This window comes from Giraffa tippelskirchi, chromosome 2 (assembly GCF_054371585.1).
Source record: "Giraffa tippelskirchi isolate mGirTip1 chromosome 2, T2T-mGirTip1v1.2.pri, whole genome shotgun sequence".
Classification (NCBI taxonomy): Eukaryota; Metazoa; Chordata; class Mammalia; order Artiodactyla; family Giraffidae; genus Giraffa; species Giraffa tippelskirchi.
In genome coordinates, this window is record NC_137276.1 from 35,001,636 (window position 1) to 35,022,519 (window position 20,884).

Sequence of the window (20,884 nt, forward strand, 5' to 3'; positions counted from 1 at the left end):
AATTGTAAAACAGTTAATTATAGTATCTTATTTTTAAATAGTATCAATTTTCCTTTTATTAAAGTTATTATTCATTAATTATTAGATCGCTGTTATACATGAGACACTGTGCTAGACGAAGGAGGTAGCTAGGAAAATAATTAGTCATTTCTAAACCATCAGAAAACAGTAAATCAGTGTTGATAACCAACAAATAGTTTGTTGTGTCTTTTTCTTCTCACTACTTTTAGTGAAAAAGAATCTTGACTTCTGAGGAAAAAGTGTTGAAGTATCCAGCAGGAAAACTGATGTTATTTATTAATAGAATATATGAAGCCAAAACATTTTTATGATAAAAATTAGTAGTCATCAGAATATAAAACTCCTGCAAAACTAAACAATGACTGGGAAGAATATTCAAAGACCCTTTTAAAATAGATCCATATATTTGGTATTTCAAGTATGGTTTATGGCCATCAAGTTCATTTATAAATTTAAATCATTAAATGTAATCATGGTGTTTAATCCATTCATACACAGTGACAGATAATTGGAGTCATATTTAAAGGAGTCTTTGAGAAGGCCTCAAGATGATGTTTTAATTTTTATTAATTGAATTTTTATCTTTTATTGGAGCATAGTTGACTTACAGCATTGTTAGTTTCAGGTGTACAGCTAAATTGATTCAGTTATAATATATCCATTCTTTTATCAGATGCTTTTCCCATATAGGTTGTTATAAAATATTAAGTAGATTTCTTCGTGTTATACAGTAGGTCCTTATTGATTATCTATTTAGATTTTAAAGATTAATTCTCCAACAGACCTATCTTAAACTTTGCTGTAGTGTAGTCAGGGGAGTTCAGCAGACCATTGGCTTGAGATAAGTTATGCTTTCTTATACTTGCTCTTAAGCAAAGTTCCTGTTTTTGCAGACCTTCAATGGTGGCTCATCTCTGTGCCTCAGTTTCTTTTCTAGTCAATGAGGAAATAGTTTGAGCTGACTGATATTTGGGGGGGTCCAAAATTTTATAAGGCTAAAGGAAGAGGGTTTCCTATACAGTTTCTAAAATAATCCTAAGTGGAGTTTCAGGATTATTTTAAGCAGTGAAAATAAGATGTACGTCTATCACCCAACATGATGACTTATGTAGACAACACTCATTTGGGTATATATATATATTTTCTTTCTCTGTAAAAATATTAACTTCCAGGCACTCTTCACTTATACCTGTTTGTCATGATATTTATGCAAAATATCATTCATTCATGTTTACTGAGTGCCTGCCTTGTGCCAGGCATTTCTCTTAAGTGTGAGCAGAGCTGTGAACAAAAGAGACAAAAATATTTCCTCTCATGGACCTAACATTCTAATGTGAGAGGAACAGTCTTATGATTCTAAGTACCTAACTTGTAAAAATATAACAAATGGTGATTTCTCAGCCGCTTAAAATTGAACATTTTCTCCTTTATAACAGAACGTTTGAGGTTGATAGAGCAATTCATTATAATTTTGATGTTTTACAAAAAAAAAAGTCAATGGTATAATTAATATTTGGTCTGTTTTATAATTTGGTATGTCATTATAGATAAGAAAGAAATCTTCCCTTATGTACAGGTGTGTACCATGTAGTAGAAGTAGTTGATTGTCTTTAGTTTCTTTTTTTAAAAAATTTATCTGGGTCTTAGCTGTGGCATGTGGGATCTTTGTTATGTGGTGCAGACTCTCTAGTTGTGGAGCACAGGCTCCAGAGCATGTAGGTTCAGTAGTTGTGGCACACAGGCTTAGTTGCTCCAAAGCATGTGGGATCTTAGTTCCCTGACCAGGGATCGAACCCACGTCGCCTGCATTGCAAGGCAGATTATTACTGGCCCACCAGGGAAGTCCTCTTTAGTTTTCTTGACAATATTTAGAATGCCTGGTAGATACTTCTAGTAATCACTTTTTTTAACGTCACCTCTGTTGAAGTCCCTTTAAACTGTTTTTGGTAGTAAAGCTTTTGTATAATCAAATCACATGCTGCTTAATAATGCATAATATTTATTAGCTGATTTAATTTGCATTAGGATTATCCAGGTCATGTCTTATAAATTGATAATTCTATCAATGAGAAGAATAGTTCTGAATGTAATAATATATTCTTAGTTACACATAAAATAATTGATTTCAGACTTGGGAGAAAGGATGGGCATAGTATGACATACTTTTAAGCTGCTGAAAGTGAAGTGGTCTTTACTGTTCCATTATCAAGAGTAAAAAGTGGAGGAAAGAGATAAGCATTTCAGGTGGAATAACATTTAACATCCTTTTTCTTTGTTTCTTATATAGTACATACATTATACATTCTGTACTGTATTTGCTCTTACATTAAGACATGTTGATGAGAGATTTCTGGTTCAGAAAAGGATGTGAGGTATGAATCATGTTATGGGTTGAATTGTGTCCCACCTGAATTCTTGTTGAAATCCCGATTCCCGGTACCTTAGAATGTGGCTGTATTTGGAGCTAATAAGGTAAAATGAGGTCATATGAGTAGGTCCTAATCCAGTATGACTGGTGTCCTTAAAAGAGGAGAATAGGACACACACACACAAGACAGAAGACTGAAGACGAGGTGAAGACGGCCATTGACAAGCCAAGGAGAGAGGCCTCTCGAGAAACCGGCCCTGCCAACACCTTAATCTTGGCCTTCTGGTCTCCAGAACTGCAAGAAAATAAATTTCTTTTGTTTAAGACACCCAGTATGGGGCAGCTTTTTTGTTATAGTAACCCTAGTAAATAAATACAATTAATAAGAACTTTTAAAAAAAGAATTGGTGACTAGTTTCAGGATTATATTATTTTTAATTTAAAACAAATTGGCACCAAAAATGCACTTATTTTTGTCTTATTTTGCACTTTTGTTGAACTTTATTTTACCCTCATGGCTTTCAGGCTAGCAGTATATTTTCTTATGCTAGTCACAGGGTAGCTTTCCTTGAAGAGTCTCTGTTACTTGATGGTTTGATGAATGAAATTTGCTGATGTTCTTTTTTAATGCTTTCTTCAAATGTAGAAACAATATTTGTAATTTAGACCGGTTGGATTGTCTTACAACATTAGACATGTTTTGGACTTCTTGTCATCACCACCACCTCCTGAATCTTCTACAGCTAGTAAAAAGGAGAAAAGCAATATTATTGAGAGTCAGTGTATATATAGTAGTTTTTTTCCTAATACCAGAGTAACTATATAGCCTAATTCATAGTTTTAACCTATACCATGTACTAAGAGTATGACCATTTAAAAACTTGAATTCATATTCAGAATTAGTCCATTTAGAAAATAAAATCTAATAAATGACTAACCAGTTAATGTCTCAGTTCTCAAAAGAACCACTGAACTATCCATTCTGGGAATCTGAGTTGTTGCTTTGTGTTGCCTGGAGATAAAATAATATTCTTAGTTTACAGGACTTCTCAGTGTAGTAGGAAGAAAATTCAGAAGTAATTTTTTATGCAAATAAAGTATAGAGATCCATATCCAATATACCAAATACTAAATTTTAAAAAAAGTCAGGAACCATTTAAAGGGCTTGATATACTGTTCATTGTAAAATTGGGATAAAGATTAATTGTACTAAGAAATAACTTTTTGCTTTTCACTTGCTCAGTAAAAATAACCATTTGTGTTATCTTTTTGAAGTGCAACTCAGATCTTACTGCTTTCATGTTGAAATCCATCCCTCTAAGGACTTCCTGTTGCTCTCTACAGGACAAATCCATAAGGAGGCCTTCAGGGTAACACACCCATCTGGCAGAGCTGCCTGCATTCCTGGCTTCATCTGGTATTTTGCTCTCTTTGCTCTAGACTCCAGCTATACCAGTTTTCAAGTTCTTCAGTGCACCAAGCTTATTTCCACTTCACGGCTTTTGTGCATATTCTATTCTTTCCTTTAAAACCCTTCCTCCTTTCTTTGCTTAGAAAAAGCCTGTCTTCAGTGTAGCATAAACATCCTTCAGGAACGACTTCCCTGATGCCCCAGGTATGCTTCTTCTGATAATTATAGTTAAATAATCGATTTTTCACTTGGCGCTTCCCTACCAGGTGGTAAGCTCTATGAGATAAGGACCCCATCTATCCCCAGGGCCTGCATAATACAGGGCCTTTTACAGAATACACAGCCACTAAACATTTAAGTGAATATATATCTCAGAGTCAGGAAGTCCTATTTTTATTCTGTTGAAGGATATCCTTAACCCTTTAAGCAAAATGCTTTCTCCCTCTGAATTCTTTATAAACACACAAACCATCTAAAAAGAATGTTGCTTTTTTTTTTTTAAACAAGGCCTTTCCAGACAGAGATGGTTTCTTTATTAAACAGTAAGAATTTCTTCTTTTAAGTCTTGAGCTCTTGAGACAAAATACAAAATGATGACATTAGTATTCCACTTTCAAGATGACATTTGAGTCATCTGATGAACTAATAGGTGATCGTAAGCATCTTAACAGAGGCTTTCTGAAGATTATGTTAAACCTAACTGGGTGACTTTAGGAGTAGAAATTTCATCAGGATAAACAGCACTAAGGAGAAACATCTGAGGCACAAAGTCTTAGGGTACCCTTCAAGTCACCCCACTCTGCTGGCCAGCTTTACATCTAGGGCTTCCTTAGATCTGGAAATGAGGCTGCAGATCTGTAAAGCTTTCTCATTATAAGTAGAGGAACATTAAGCTCAGAGAGGTTAAGCAAGATGCCCAAAGTCTTTCAGCTAATACAGAATGTTAGGACTAAAATTATTTTCTCACCTAATCCTGATTGATCCCACTAATCCTATGGTTTTCATATTATTTCTTAAATCAGTATTCTGCAGAGGTACCTCAGGAGCCACTTTACTGAGTGGATGAAGAAACCTAGCCCTAACCCCACCTTCAGCTGAACCAAGTAATTCCATCTGGAATTATAAAGTAAGATCTTGTTCAAGAGGATAAAAACTCTGAAAACCACTAATCAGCTTCTTATAATTCTCAGTCTGTGGGCAGTAAAGCAAATTTCCTGTTTGCATTTACTTTTTATGCTTTTGTCATGTGAGATTAAGCTTTGCTGGACTTCAGCTACTTTACAAGAAGCCAAAACAGATTCCATCTAACCTTTTTCAGTCGTATTTCCTTCTTCCTGCTTTTTCATCTCTTCAATTACCTTCATCTTTTCATCATACTCATCAGCTAGGGATTTCCATTCCACTCTGTTGTTTTGAAGACCATTCAGCATAGGTGTGATTTCTTTGTGAAACCGTGAGAACTCCTAGAGAGAATTTTAGGTCAGAAACTACTTAAATCATTTGGTTCATTTTCAGTACCTTTCATATGCAGAGAAGGAGCCCTAAGGAATTATTACAGTGCTCAGAGCTGTTAGGATGAGATTAATTCAGTACCTTGCAAGTGGGAAAGGTAGCTCTTGTCTTTCCTGCTCACCTAAGTAAGTTTATTCAATTTGCTTACACCTGAGTTATCTTACCTTTCATTGCATCCTTGAAGGAAAGATAAGGGTAATACCTCAAACTACCTTGGAGAAATGATGACACCCTTAGTGACTTTCCATGAGGGATGAGGGTGACTTTGATTTTAGTTACTTTGAAAGAAAAATTCTCATCCAGAAAATGATATATTTCACTCAAAAAATCTGTTTACTTACTTTATATACAAAAGTACAGACAAAGTCAATAAATCCAACTTGAAGTTTAGGTAGTTCATCTTTTTTGTTTCTGTCCATCATAGGCTAGAAAGAGAAATAAATTCTTTAAAGATAATTTTCTAAGATCCAGTGGACAAAACAGACTGATTTGTATTGATAATTTTTAATCAATAGTGCATTTTTATGTCAAGGTTTTTACAATGGGTTGCTGCTGCAGCACTGTTCTCTCCAGATCTCCTTGTTCCCAAAATTCATTTGCAACCAGGAGTGCTACCTGCAAAGAAGGAGGACATGATTCATGAAAGTCATGATTCATGACTTATTAACAGAATTTGCATTTTATCATAACATTTTATCCTTAAATGAGTAACACTTAAGGATAGAATTTATAATTAATGCTTGAGGTATTGTCACACCATATGTTCTTTGACTTTAAAATGATGTTATTTACAGATTATATTGAAATGGGCAAGGGGGATTTCTCTTCCTACTTCAGTGTGGTAGACTCATTCTGGGCGTGCCAATCTCCTAGCTGCTATTGCCACCACCTCTCAACAATAAGAAGGGGAGAAGGGAGGATGTCTAATTCCATTTCACTATGCTTCAAGCTCCAAAGCTTCCCAGATCCTTCTCTTGTCCTGCTTATCATCTGCCAGCATCTAGCATGTATCTGCCTGTGTGTTTATGCACATACATGCACAGCTTAGAACACCACTTCACCTGATTATGTTGTGGAGATATTTGAGAGTTAATTTATATGGTTTTTTAAAAACCGTATTTATCAAGTTTGTTGAACACCTTCTAGCTGCCTTACATTGGCATGATCCAGGCTTACCAAGAGGAGTTAAGATGTGACCTTGATCTTTAAGATGCTTACAGTCTAATGAAGTCAGTCATGTAAAGAATGTGGAAAGTTCTATCATATCAACAGTATCTACTGCTGTGGATCAAGGAGAAAGATAAGAGAGGTTGCATTTATGCTGTATCATCAAGTAAGACTAGTAGTTTGCCAGCAAAGAAGAAAGGGAAGACTTTGTGCAGATAAAATTGAATGTTTAGGGCTTGTGTGAGTAGGAGCTTAAGAGTGTGAGGCAGTAACATGGGAAATAAGAGATAAATTGGGGAGTATGAGTTAAGGACAGGTAGCAACAAACCATGTAAGCTTCGCTGGGAAGTTTAACTTGATTCTCTGGGCCAGTAGTTCTTTTTCTTTGAGCCAGACGGTCCCTTCAAAGTGTACAAGTGATACAAAAGTGGATGCCAAGAGAGATTAAAGTACAGTAACTTTGCTTTTTCCTCTTATAAAAAGTGATTTATGTAGAACTTTTTGTGCAAGGAAAATAGACGTTGCTTTTTTCTTTAAAAAAGGTTGAAAACCTCCAGCAGTGGGGAGTTTAGAAGACTTTTTAAGCAAAGCAGTAGCCAAGCAGAGCTCTATTTATAAGCGTTCCAGCAGCAACTCAGAGAAAGGTTGGAGAGTTCATGCTAAGACAGGATCACTTAGGAGGCTGCCACCATAGCTATGATGAAAGAGGGAAAGTAAGAACTAAGAGGGTAGCAAGAGCGATGGACAGAAATGGTTTTGAAATGAGGGAGATGGACTCAAGCATGAGCCCAGGTTTTTGGCTTGGGTGACTATGTAGATAAAAGAATTGAGGAGGAAGAGCAGGCAGGCAGTGAGAAGGGAGCACAGGTGTTTGGTTTGGAGCCCAGCTATTCTATCTTAACAGATACAGTCCACATTTACAGTTGAACCCAGGGAATTCTGGCCTCTTCTGCTTAGGGTTTTCCCTGTGAATTAACTGAGGGAGAATTCTTTCATCGATTAGTAAGAAACCAAGTGGTAAGCAGATGGCTCCCACTCATTCCCCACACTCCCCAAGGGTGGGGAAGACCTTCCTTAGAAGACGCCCTTAAACTGAACCTAGGGATAGTCTCGTGACTGACAGCACACCGAAGAGGAGACTAGGAGCAAAAGCACCCTTGAGGGATGAAGGCACTAATGATTCATCCTTGCCTTGTCATGCTTTATCTCCTCGACTGAAAACCCAGACACTCCAGGAATACTTTTATGTAAACTTCTTATAGCCTGTCCAGTGATAACATGAATTCCTTCCAGAAAGCATTTTCTTTCTAAGGTTCCTTCTGTTTCCCTTGTCCTGGGCCTGACCAAATGACCTACTGACATTTGTGAGCTTTTGAAAGCTGTTTGCTTTTCTTCTCTAACAGAAACCCAACAGGGAACATTGTACTTTTGTCTTAACTTCTTAACTTCCTTATATCTTCTTTGTAAATTATAAACTGATGGTTTCAGAGGACACGTCCAGGGTAATGAAGGTAATTGCTTATAAAATATATAGTCATAATTGATGGTTATAATTAAATTGTGAGGTTGCCAGATACTTTCGCATTCACTGTCTCATGGTGCCTAGGCAGAGCCCGAGGGCCTGACAGAAAACGGGAACCACTCACCTGACTTTGTACCTCCCAGGGCTTGGTTATAGCTGACAGATCACACGCGGTCATCATCATCGCCCTGTGAAAGAAAACAAAACATGTTAAAATATAAATATAAAACAAGTTATTTTTGCCAAAAGCAAAATAAAATTTGACTTCTCACATGATAATCTCTTTTTTGGTTGGATCAATGGTTACATATTTGATGGCCTCTTCTTCAGTTTCCATTTTTTCACAGGCGTCAACAATTTTTTGAAACATGGTTCTCTTCCTAAAAAAGAGATAACTGTGCAACAATTTTAGCATATAAGACCAGAGGTTTAAAGTGTCTTTAATATGTCCTTTCAGGTTTCATGTTCCCACTTTGCATCAGTTGTCCACATTGTGGACCTAGGGAGGAGAACAGGGAATGGCTGTGTAACCTTGATACAGAAAGGGTTTAAGACAGAAAAATCACAAGTCAGAAAGGAAAAAAAAATTAGTACATTTAAATACATTAAAACTAAGAGCTACATGTGACAAAAAGAGATCATAACAGGCCACAGGCTGTGATGAGACATTGTAAAGTATAAAACTAACCAAATATTAGAACCTAAAATATATGAAAAGGTACAGAATTATAAGTGTGAATACTAATAATCTGTCTCACACTCAAATTAACAAATATATTTAAATATGCCCAGATCAAGAAGAGTCCAGATATGGAATAATAGGAACTCTTGTAACACTGCTGCTAGGAGTTGAAATTGGCGTACCTACTAAGGAGTGTGGGAGTTTTGCCATGTGGTATAAAATTGAAGATACGCAAACCCTACAGCAATCCCATTTCTAGATACGTACTTTACAGAAACTCATATACACAAAGATACACAATGTAGGCAGTGATGAAAAACTGGAAATAATCTAAATGTCCATGAATAGAAGAATGGCTAAATTAATTATGGTAAAATCACACAGTTGAATATACATTTAAAAAGAATGACCTGTATCTCAATTTACCACCAAGCTAAATCTTCAAAATGTGTGAAAACAAGTTGCAGAAAGGTATTTACAGTATGATACCATTTATGGAAAAAATTTAAACACTTAATGCCATAGAAAACATGAATGGGAAGGATGAATACATAGCAATACCAAGACAGTGGTATTTGTGAAGGAGAAGTGGGGTGGGGGGTGGCGTTCATGATGGAGTGAGTACAAAATGCCTCAATTGTACCACTTTCCTTGAAAAGAGATCTAAGACAAAATCTTAGCATTTGTTGAATCTGGGCTATAGCTATTTGGATATCACTTATCTATTTCTAAGTATCTGCTTTCATGTTTGAACTATTTAATAATTGAATTTTTAATGAAGGATTGGAGAGGCACAGTTTAATACTGCCCAAGTTGTTAACTATTTAGACCCTATAACTAGTTCACTTTGTCCTAATGCATTTTAAATTTTATAGTTCACACACAAGAAAATGTACAGAAGATTGGAGTATCTGGTCTCCTTGGTAATCATCATTATTATTATTATAAATAGGCTAGTGCCTCTGCTGTATGTAACTCAGAAATTTTTTTAATTTGTTAATGTGCATCAGTATCACTAAGATTTTTCAGCTCTCAGACTCTGGCAGGATCAAATGTCTGAGCCGGCAACTCTAAATACCCGACTGCGAACTATGAATTCCCCAGGTCAAAAGGCACCATGTAAGGTTTTATAGCATCACTGTTCTGGTAGTGCATCTACCCTGATGCATATTCTTCAATTGAAATTTCTTCAGATAACTAATTAATATTAGAGGCTTAGCTTTTTAAAATATGTTTCCAAATGTCCAGTAAATCCCTCATCAGGCATCTTAAGGGTATTTATTTGTAATCCAAAAAGAAAATGAAGAAATATGTCTTTAAATAAATGTCTTTTAAAGCAGTGGACCATGGAAGGCAGAACCACACAGAGTATAAGGGAGTTCTGTACTTACTTGAAATATAAAGCCAGGTCAGTTGCTATTATTGCAACTTCGAACAAATGAATAACTGTTTCATACTGGCGTTTATTTAGGTTCTGGAAGATGTTTAAACTCTGTAAGATGAAAATTCAAAATAAAGTGCCATCATTTGCCTTTGATTCAACAAACAAACCACCCTATGATGCTTCATAAGAGCATCTTATAGAAAGAAGATAAACTAAGTCTTACTTTTCTTGTTTTCAGTTTTCTCTCTTGGATTAAAGTTACCTCTCTACTTATACTTTGAGTAAGATGATTTAAACTCTTAAAACAGATTATTAGAAAATATTCATGTAATCAGTATATAAGTTTTCTTCTAGGACCCTTTCAATAAAAACAATAAATTTAAAATTTTCTGTAGTAATTGAAAAACTTTAATAAAGAATATCTGGTATTTGTCCAATTGTTAGACATGTTGAATTATTTACCAGATAATTTCAGAGTGATTATAGAAACTATTGGAGAGCTTTCAGAAGCTGCAGATTACAATAGTACTCACATAGAAAAAGTAAATCTTCCAAGTTGTTTTTAAAATGAAGTCTTGCAATTCTATTTTACAATGACTTATTTCTACCTTTCTTCAGAGTTTCCCACTAATAGTCTCTGCATACATGGATCACCCTCAATTTTTAGTGTTCCAGAAAACAAGAGTATAAATTTGGAAGTGGTTTTTAAAAGATAAGATATTCCAAAAAGAACATTTTTAGGAATACAGGCCAAAGACAGATGTGCAGTGACAAATGAAGTCAACAGTTAAATACAGAAAAATCCCACTGGAAAGGAGGAAATGGTCTGTTCACCTGTGTAGAAACAGAGGCAGCATAATGTAGAAAAGAACACTGGGTCAAGCACCAAATAATAACAGCAGACACCTAATGCTTCCCACTCCCGAGGCACTGTTCTAAGTGCTCTATGAAAACTCTTAGTCACACGGCAAACCACAACATAGAGAGGTTAGGAAGCTTGCTCAAGGTTAAACAGCTAGCGCACGGTAAGCCAGTATAGCAGGGCATTGCACTGACTCAGTAAGGAGCCCAGGTAGAGCCAGTATAGCAGGGCACTGCACTGACTCAGTACTGACTCAGTAAGGAGCCCAGGTAGAGTATAGCAGGGCACTGCACTGACTCAGTAAGGAGCCCAGGTAGAGCCAGTATAGCAGGGCACTGCACTGACTCAGTAAGGAGCCCAGGTCCAGCTCCCAGCTTCCTCACATGGTAGTTGTAGCGTCCTGGACACCTCACTTAACGTCTGTAAGTATTTGTTTTCTCAAATGGGGATAATAACAGCTGCCCTGCTAACTGCCTGGCACTCAACCTGTGATCAGTAAATATTTGTGGAATGTTGATGCAGATGAGATAACTGGGAATGCATTTAAGAAGAGTAAATTGCTACAGAATTTAATTATTGCTATATCATTATTACTGGTAAGTTTTGAGGTTATCCCCAGTTTAAAATAGAATTGCAAAACCCAAGACCAAATATAGCTCTTTCATTCCAGGAGACTGAAATACTAGAAAGCAAGAAATGGACTAGAATTATGTATGCATAATACAGCCTCCACTTAGCTCATCTTTTTATAACTTCCAAGTCAAGAAAAATGGTATTTTACACAGCAGTAATAATGAGTTAATAGCAACTATAGCTAGACTTTTTAAATGCATAGAAGACATGGCAATTGAATACTCCAAACTACAACAAACAAAAGAAAACTTGTCTAGATCAAAATCCATGTCTTGCTTGAAAGAGTCCTCAGCAGCACCTTGGGCATAATCTCTGCTCCAGATCTTCTGGATATAGATTATTTTTAACTGGTCTGGATTGACCAGGAAGAGGGCAGAGTAAGTGGGCCATTTGGCATTTTAATCTCACTTAACCTTCCCTGATTTGGGTACACTGGTGGCCTGCCTTTGGATTGGTGGTGACCCTGTGGCATATTTACATCAGTGAGTCATTTCCCTTATCTGTTCACTGATAACACGTTACATGTTTCCCAAAGTAATGTGTAGTATGTAATTCCAACACATACTTTGTAGATCCAGTAGCACTTAAAGTCATTCTTGACTGCTATACTAAGGAGAAAAAGGGATCATGTGTGGAAATGCCCTAAGTTTTTAGACAAATTATTAGTATCACACTTTAATCACTTTATATAATAAGTCATTTTAATCCTTATTATATACTGAAAATATCTGCTAAACTAGTGGATCTCAGGTGTCTCACCACACACAAAAAGGTAATATGTTAATTCACTTGACTGTAGTATGATTTTACTATATATCCATGCATCAAAACATCATGTTGTACACATTAAACATGTAATTTTTTTAACTAAAAAAGTCAGAAAAAAAGAGCCAAATAAAAACATTATAGAATGGGGAGAGGGGACACACAAGGTAGGCTGCCACATTTAAATAAACAATCCCTTAGGACAGACTTTGTCTCTACCAAGTACCAGACTGTACAGACCACACAACCATCGACCAAAATTATCAATATTTTTTATGCACCAATTACTTTTAATACATGTTGATTTTATTTTTAAACCTGGATACTTTGCTATTTGCTAAATATATGTGTGTGAGAAAAAAGCTGTATATATATAGAGAGAAAAATAATACTGTTGTACTCCATTTAAGTCATACCTTTTTCTAATCCAGAACAATAAAACAGCTCTATTAAAGCAGACAGAATGTCATACGTTCTTTCACTTTACAAAGTAAATCAGTGTTGCATTTTTTTAAAAAAGATGACACACTTTTAAAATTAGTATACTTAATAAAAAAGGATGTACATTCAACTATTCAGTACTGCTTCATTTGTTGATAGCACAATATTCCTGATTTTCACTTTTTTCTCTGTCACTCATTTTTACTGTACAAGTCTCTAATTGAAAAACCCTTTCTTAATTCAGTATTATTTTTTATTTTCTCTTTTCCTTCTCTCCTAGCAAAAGTTTAAAAGAAGAGCTTGTAAGTAGTTTCTTTTTCAGCCATGGATATAGATTCACATAAAAGATCCTGTTTCTGTTTTGTATTAGTTACTGGAAATCCCTTGACCAAATCTGTGGCCCATGTCTAATAAATATTTATACCTCTCACTGTACACATTGTGGGCCTGCCCTATACTTCATCTTATTTTTATTTTCCCATTAGCCCTCATTTTTTCTTTAATATTACATGTATTTTTGGAAGCTCCATTAAAAACTTTTTGGAACAAGTTGAGGATTAAACATATATACATGCATGCAGCTGTTTTTAAGTAAGCAAAGGCAGAGCCAATAATCTTAATTGGAGCAAGAGGTCTTAGAATGTAGCAGGGCGATTCATGTCAATGTATGGCAAAAACTATTACAATATTGTAAAGTAATTAGCCCCCAACTAAAATAAATAAATTTATAAAAAAAATAAATAAAATAAATAAAATTAAAAAATAAAAATAAAAAAAAAAGAATGTAGCAGGGCATGAAAGAAGGAAGGATGTCCCTCAAAAATCCACTCTGACACACAGAACAGCAGCAGAGGACGAGCTGATGGGGAAACTATTCTGACATACATCTGCGCTGACTCCTATTACTTAGTCATCTGTGCCAAAGAGAATACTTTGGGTAAAAAGGAGTGAAGGCAGGAAGGTTGGCAGCAATGATCAGATCCTAACACAGACCCTGTAGCTTCACAGGCTTGCTTAACATGAGCCTTCCCAACTTCTGGAAAGCCCAAATCAAAGAGGTGAGTTCTCCAGACCAAAGAAATAGAATTGGTGAGACAGAGTTTGAATAAACAGAAAGCTGAGGCTGTCCTCAGTGCTTTCCTGCCCTCCCCTCACAGCAGATGGCAAGTTCCACTAAGGAATGAATAGAGGAAAACAAGTGTAAAACCTCTGCATAAAGACCACAAGAACACAAAATAACCTATGGATTCAATGCAATTCCAACCAAAATACCAAGCTTGTGGATGTGTGTATGTAAATTGACAAACTTTTAAAATTTATATGAAAATCAAAGGCTTAATAAAAGCCAAAGCAGTCTTCAAATAGAACAAAACTGGAGAATTTATACTGGAAGGAAGACTTTATTACAAAGCTATAGTAGTAACTAAGATGACATATTGACAAAAGAGACACAAACTGACTAGTGGAATAGAAGAGAATGCAGAACCAGTCCATTATAATCAGTTACCTGGTTTAGGACAAACATATCACTGTAATGAAGTGGGTCAATAAATGGTGCTGAGTCAACTGGATTTTCACATGGACAGAAAAAGTATCTTGATCTCTACATCAAAGCATATATAAAGATAAGTTGTAAAATGATTGTGGATCTAAATGAGAAAGGTAGAACAATAAATTACCTTCATTACCTTGAATAGGCAAAAGACAATACTATACAACTAAAGAATTAATCTTTAAAAAATTGATCAAATGGACTACATTAAAATTAAGAACTTGTTTTTACCCAAATCCAACATTAAGAGAATAAAAAGGCAATTCACAGGGAGAAAATATTTGTGATACTATTTCTGATGAAAGATACATAAACCAGAATAAAGAATTCCTACAAATCAAGTTGAGAACAAAGGTAGTCCCAAAACAATTTCAAAAGGTTAATATAAAAAATTATAGTTTATATGTGTTAATCAATGCTATTTAATTTGACACAAATCAGTGCATCCCCCAAGTGACTAAAGTGAGAAAGATGGAAAGTGCCAAGTGTTGGAGACGATGGAGAGCCACTGGAACTGTTGGTAAGAATGTGTATTAATACAACTATTTTGGAAAACTGCTTGTCAGCATCCACTGAGGTTGAACATATGCTCACACTATGGCCAAGCAATTCTATTTCCAGGTACATGCCAAACAGAAGTACACCCATGAGTTCACAAAAAGACATGTACTAGAGAGTCACAGCACACCACATGCAACAACCCTGAATCAGAAGTCACATCAAGGTCTTACAGCAGTTGACTGAATATGTAAATACAGTGCATGACTGCACATGCACTCACACCAAACTAAGAAAATAACAATGGAAGAAAGGAACACAAAAGGCAAACGAAAAATACATCAAAGGAAATACCCAATGGAACATGAAAAAGTCACACTAATAATATCTATAGTTTCAAAACCACAAGAACTCAAAGAGGAGATTGTAAGACAACAGTAAAATTAAAAATAAACTAGCAAAACTAGTAGTAGAATGAGAAAAATGGAATTGAATATAAAAGCAATAAAATCCACAGTAAAGCTACTCAAATAGAATAAGCAAGGGACATAGTCCACAGTCTTGAGGAAATTAAAGCAAAAAGGAAAAGAATAAATCTATTAGAAAATATAAAGAACATAATATAAATAAACGGCAAGGAGATTCAACATATACATAACTGGTATTCCCAATGTATTAGAAAAATGTTCAAAGATACAATGAAAAAAAAGCTTTCCTGAAATTAAAAAGAAACCAACGGATTCTATGCATATGTGTAACCTATATCAAGGAAAAAATAGATATCACCCAGACATTCAAAGTTACTAAAATATGAAGAATTAAGAATTATATGAACATCTATGCAGAAAAACAAAGTCACCTGCAAGGGAGAAAATCACATCAGCCATTTATACCTCTTTAACACCAAAAAACACTGAGGCAATGTCCTCCAGTTTCTGAGAAGAAGAAAGTAATGACCCAACAACCTTTATATTCTTCCAAACTGACTTTCAAAAATGTAACAAACAGATCTTCGTAGGTGTGTACTTAGCTTAGAGACTGTGAAAAACTAGCAGATGACAAAAATCTAGCTAATCAAGATATGAGTCAAAATAAAACACACAGGAATAGACAAGCCATGATAAAAAGTCTGAGGCTAAGTATCAGGCCCATATAAAAGTAGAAGTAGGAATAAACAATTGCGCCTCTTTGGTCTCAACCATAGAAGAGAGATGACAAAGGGAACACTGTCATTTGGAAGTAAGACTGTGGTTCCAAGGCCTCTGACCTTCAGAAGCCAACCTATGACCATTGTGGCTATACCACCAGGCAGAAGAGGAAATGTGACTGGAATTGCCAAGGCTACAGATGGAACACCACCGGGGCCAGGTGAGCGAGGCACCTACAAATATACTGAAGATTCAGGCGTGGATTCTGCGAGAACACCTAAGCTAAGAGAGCCGCTGGAACAGCATCCAGTTCATCTTAGGGATTTCAACCATTAGTCATGCAATAAATGCTCTGGTTTAAAAAAAAAATAGACACTTAAGGAAATTATAAATTAATTTTATAAATCCTGATAACAGTAAAAAAAAAAGTACTGATAATAAATAGCTTACAAAACAGAAGTAGAGATGTGAGAAGCAGTGTAAGTATTCAAATTGTTTCATGTTTTATAGCAGGGAGTTCAGAGATGGTGAAAAGGTAACACATAACCACTGGTTATTGATTTTAGTGTTCTCTAAGAACTAATATTTCTTGTGATTAAGGACACAGTTCTCTGAAGTTCTGTAATTCCTTCCCTTAAAAAATGTTTCTTCCATTAAACTGAAGTAAAATTAAAATCTTCATTTAAGATAAATGCAAGACCACTCAGCAGTGAAAAGTAATGAATCACTGCTGACTCATTCTCTCAAAATGAACAAATCACAAAATTATTGTTCTGAATGAAAGTCGTCGTCACAAAAGAGTAATTATTGGATGACTGCATTTATATAAAAATCTAGAAGATTCAAACTAATCTGTAGTGACTAAAAACATTTCATTGCTTGCTTTGGGCTGGGAGGGGAGAGAGGCATAGACTACCAGGGGACTACTAGCGTAGACTACTACAGAACTGAAGTGTTCTGTATCCAGCGATAGACTACCAGGGAACAGTCTCCTTTGTTATCCCAAAGGAGATGACTGAAGTGTTCTGTATCCTGAGTGTGGTGGGATAAAATCTATCCAAGTGTAGGGATAGAATTCATAGAATTTGTATGAATAACACATTAAAGGGACGCTGCTTATTGTACAAACATTACACTTCAATAAACTCAATTAAATAGATAACAACAAAAAAAATAGCTTGGATAGTGAGATCCCATCTTTCAAACATTGTTTCTAACCATCCTGCCTATATATAGTCACAATGGGCTACAGTGAAGTTCATTATATGTTAATGAAATGTCTTATTTCTGAGTGGTAGGATTTAAAGCAATTTTTAAATATTTATCTTTAGGATGTTTCCTATTGCTTGAATTTTCATAGCAGGCTATGCATGTAATTTTTACAACCACTACTGTCATTAATTAAGATCTCTATAGATGAGTCTATAATATTCCATTTGTGCTTCCAGGGAATTGTGCTGGAAATGTGATGCAGAGACAGGTGCACAGAACAAGAGAGGAGGCTTCCATCCCAGCCAGCCCCACTCCGGCTGGGCCCCCACCTGTTCAGCAGGGTTCATCTGCCCACAGAGTCTAACGTTGCTCTCTACCATTAACAGGCCATTTTTGTCCTCTTATGGCTATGAAAATGGCACTACATATCTGAATTCGGTGTAGCACACCAAAATAGAAATGGCTCCAATTCATCCTGATGAGGACTCTCAGGGAGGTGAGTTCTAGTCTTCAATGTGGTACATGTTACACTCAAAAGGGAAGACTGCAACATGTTTGTGGCTGGCTGGTGATCATACACAAGATACTTAATTTCTTCTTCATTCCTTCTTTGTATAACATGAAGTCAGTATGAAAAAGCATAAAGTTATAAATTTTATGAAGAAGTGTTCTGAATAATAAAAGTATTCTGTTATTTATGCTAAATAATGCATTTTGTCTTTCTGACAGTACATTGTAGTATTAAAGTTTATATTCTGAGAAATTTGGCTAACAAGGCTTTAACCCCTATTCATTAGGTTAAAGGGTGGATTTCTGACTAGTTTAGAATACAGATAGTTCTGTCCTCAAAGCAGGGAATCCAATTCTACTGGGACATAAAGCCTGATAATATACAAAACACAATGAGTAAGCCTACAAAATGGCAAAATTGCTAGACAAGGATATGCTTTATGTAAAAAAATTAAAGTTTTACATATAAATATTTCCTCTATACAATAAATAGAAGAACTGTACTGTCTTCCAAAAATGTGAAAAGAACATCTGATGTTAAAATTTCATTTTTTTCAGCATTCAGTTTGCCTGCTCATAAAAAGCTCTGTGATTGCATTTATTGCCTAGTGACTCTATTTACAACCCTTAAAAGTCTGCAATTAGCAGGTCAAATAGCATTGTAGATAGGTCCTTGCCAAGGTGACATGGATTACTAGGATGCGATATTCCTTTTTAAAAAGAATAAGCCTTTATCTAGCCATGAAAACCAGTTCAGACTGCAGAGTAAATAACATTAAAAAATTAAGATGGGAAACAACAACTTTAAAAAACTCACAAATCCCAGAAAGTAAAAACATATGAGCTACTAGGAGCCCTTCCAAAGTTAAGCATTTAAACATTTGGCTATAAAGGTTTTAGAATATATTTTGCATTAGTAGGTAAACGTAAATTTAAATAAATTATTTTTGATACTACCTGCCTGTGGATGGAATATGTAATCAGCTGGATATATGGAAGAGCCTTACTCAAAAATATAAGACCATCCCAACCAGTAAAGCAAGACCCTTAACAAATTGGGTAGATAACAAGTTACTATTATGTTTGTGAACTACTTTCAATTCTATTTTTTCCAACTCTCACAGAACAGATATCTTCATTCTTTTTATGATACTACTGCAGGAACAGGTCCTAGCTACACATGAGAGTTACGAAAATTCTTATTAAAAATACAGATTCCTAGGTTCAATCCCCAAGGAGCCTGGTAAGTGGGAGATGAAGCCCAGAATGTGTTTTTAACTGCCTGCCCACCTCTGCCCTGTGAAATCGATAATTCAGTGTGGTTGGTCTGCATCCCCCTGTCTGGATGGTGCATCAATCACAGGCTATTAAAAACATTTAAATCATATGTCTGTTTTCTTTTTCCACTTTTCTGCCTAATTGCCCTTACAAATTTTCCCACTTGGCTTTTGATTACCTAGAAGAATGTAATATTATCTCGAAACTTGCATGTATTTCCTTGTATCCCTTCCCCTGAGCCTTTAATAAATGATTATTATCAAAAGTGAAAAAAGCTCCACTCTCCCGAGGGCTTATTTATCCTAATGAGTTTGTGTGATTCTAGACAATTTCTCTGGGCAGACAGAACAATGTTCCCTTCTATCTAACAATGATTCATTCTGGGTTAGAATCTTCTCAGATTTGTTCTCAAGCATAACTAGATTATATTCAAAACTTTTCCAACAAGCCTATATACTCTAAATAAAATCGATAAAAAGAAGAATCTTTTTATTGAAAGTTAGTAGTACATGATATTGTATAAGTGAAAAGTGAAGTTGTGTCCAACTCTTTGCAACCCCATGGACTGTAGCCTAACAGGCTCCTCCATCCACGGAATTTTCCAGGCAAGAATACTGCAGTGGGTTGCCATTTCCTTCTCCAGGAGATCTTCCCAACCCAGGGATTGAACCCAGGTCTCCTGCATTGTAGGCAGACGCTTTACCATGTGAGCCACCAGGGAAGTCCTGATACTGTATAAATCACAATGAATTCAGGACCAAGCTTAAGCCATTTCCTGTGAAAAGTTCCCTGATCCCACCCCTCTTCTCTCCTATGCCCCACCCACTCCTGAATGGGACATCTCCCCCATTCACTCAGTGCCTCTGATGGCAGATGTCTGATCTTACAGCCTGATTTTCATGCCTACCCCCAAACTTCCAACACCTGACTCTCTCAAAGATACAGACAATGCCTTAACAGTACATGCCCTTATGAGTAAGAAAAGCAGTGGCTTTTCTTTTTACATTCATACATACCCAAGGTACACACAGCCCTCTCATATTCATCATAAACTTTTTCTTCTTATTCTACAGACCCACAGAGATTCTGTGACTTTTCATAGCTCTTTCCTCCTCTATCTCAGCCTTCCAATTTGATTGTTCAAAAACTATCACACCCTGGAGATGGAAATGGCAACCCGCTCCAGTATTCTTGCCTGGGAAATCCCATGGACAGAGGAGCCTGGCAGACTATACTCCATGGGGTCTCAAGAGTCCACGACTTAGTGACTAAAACACCTAAAACTAAAACTCTTCATTCCCATCTCAGCCCCATAATCACTGATCTACTTTCTGTGTAAGTTTGTGTCTGGCTTCTTTTCACTTCACATAATGTCTTTGATGTTCATCCATATTGCAGTGTTTATCAGTGTTTCATTTTTTAGTGCTTTTTTTCATCCATCCATTGATAGTTGGATTTTTCTCTACTTTTTGGCTACTGTGAATAAAAGTGCTATAAATATTTGCAAAAAAAAAACTATCACAATATAGTCATTTCTATCAATTGACTTCAATAAGGGTATATACACTGTCAGCCACAAGCATTCAGGATCATCCTCTTTCTAAGCATTTTCTCTGGGTTAGCGCTTTGATCCAGAGCTTGTGAGCTGCCCTAGAGAGAGAGACCCATGTACCTCATCCTGCAGGAGCGTCTTACTGTACTCCAGGTGGTGCCTCTCCAAGATGGAAGAGCCGTGAAGCCTTGCTAGCGGAGATGTGGACCTAGGAGGAAAAGGGTCATTTTAGCTATTTAAAGATGACACATAAGATCACACAGTACAGAATCTTTGCAATTTGAGGATTTTTTTTTTCATGTCTTCCCTTTCCCCTAATGACTGTGAAACAGTAGGAAGTAACATATTGGAAAAGAATTTTTAGAT

The 20,884-nt window shown here is 36.0% G+C and overlaps 1 protein-coding gene across 1 annotated transcript in view; it reads right to left on the reverse strand.

Moving 5' to 3' along the window:
- Nucleotides 1-2,804: 2,804 nt before the first annotated feature.
- PDE6C (phosphodiesterase 6C) overlaps nt 2,805-20,884 on the reverse strand; it is a 55,316-nt gene continuing 37,236 nt past the window's right edge. The window contains 8 exon segments of the mRNA XM_081553621.1: nt 2,805-3,132; nt 5,110-5,263; nt 5,654-5,737; nt 5,853-5,927; nt 8,126-8,189; nt 8,274-8,381; nt 10,075-10,175; nt 20,639-20,726. Coding sequence (XP_081409747.1) covers nt 3,071-3,132; nt 5,110-5,263; nt 5,654-5,737; nt 5,853-5,927; nt 8,126-8,189; nt 8,274-8,381; nt 10,075-10,175; nt 20,639-20,726 — 736 coding nt within the window. The 3' untranslated portion in view covers nt 2,805-3,070.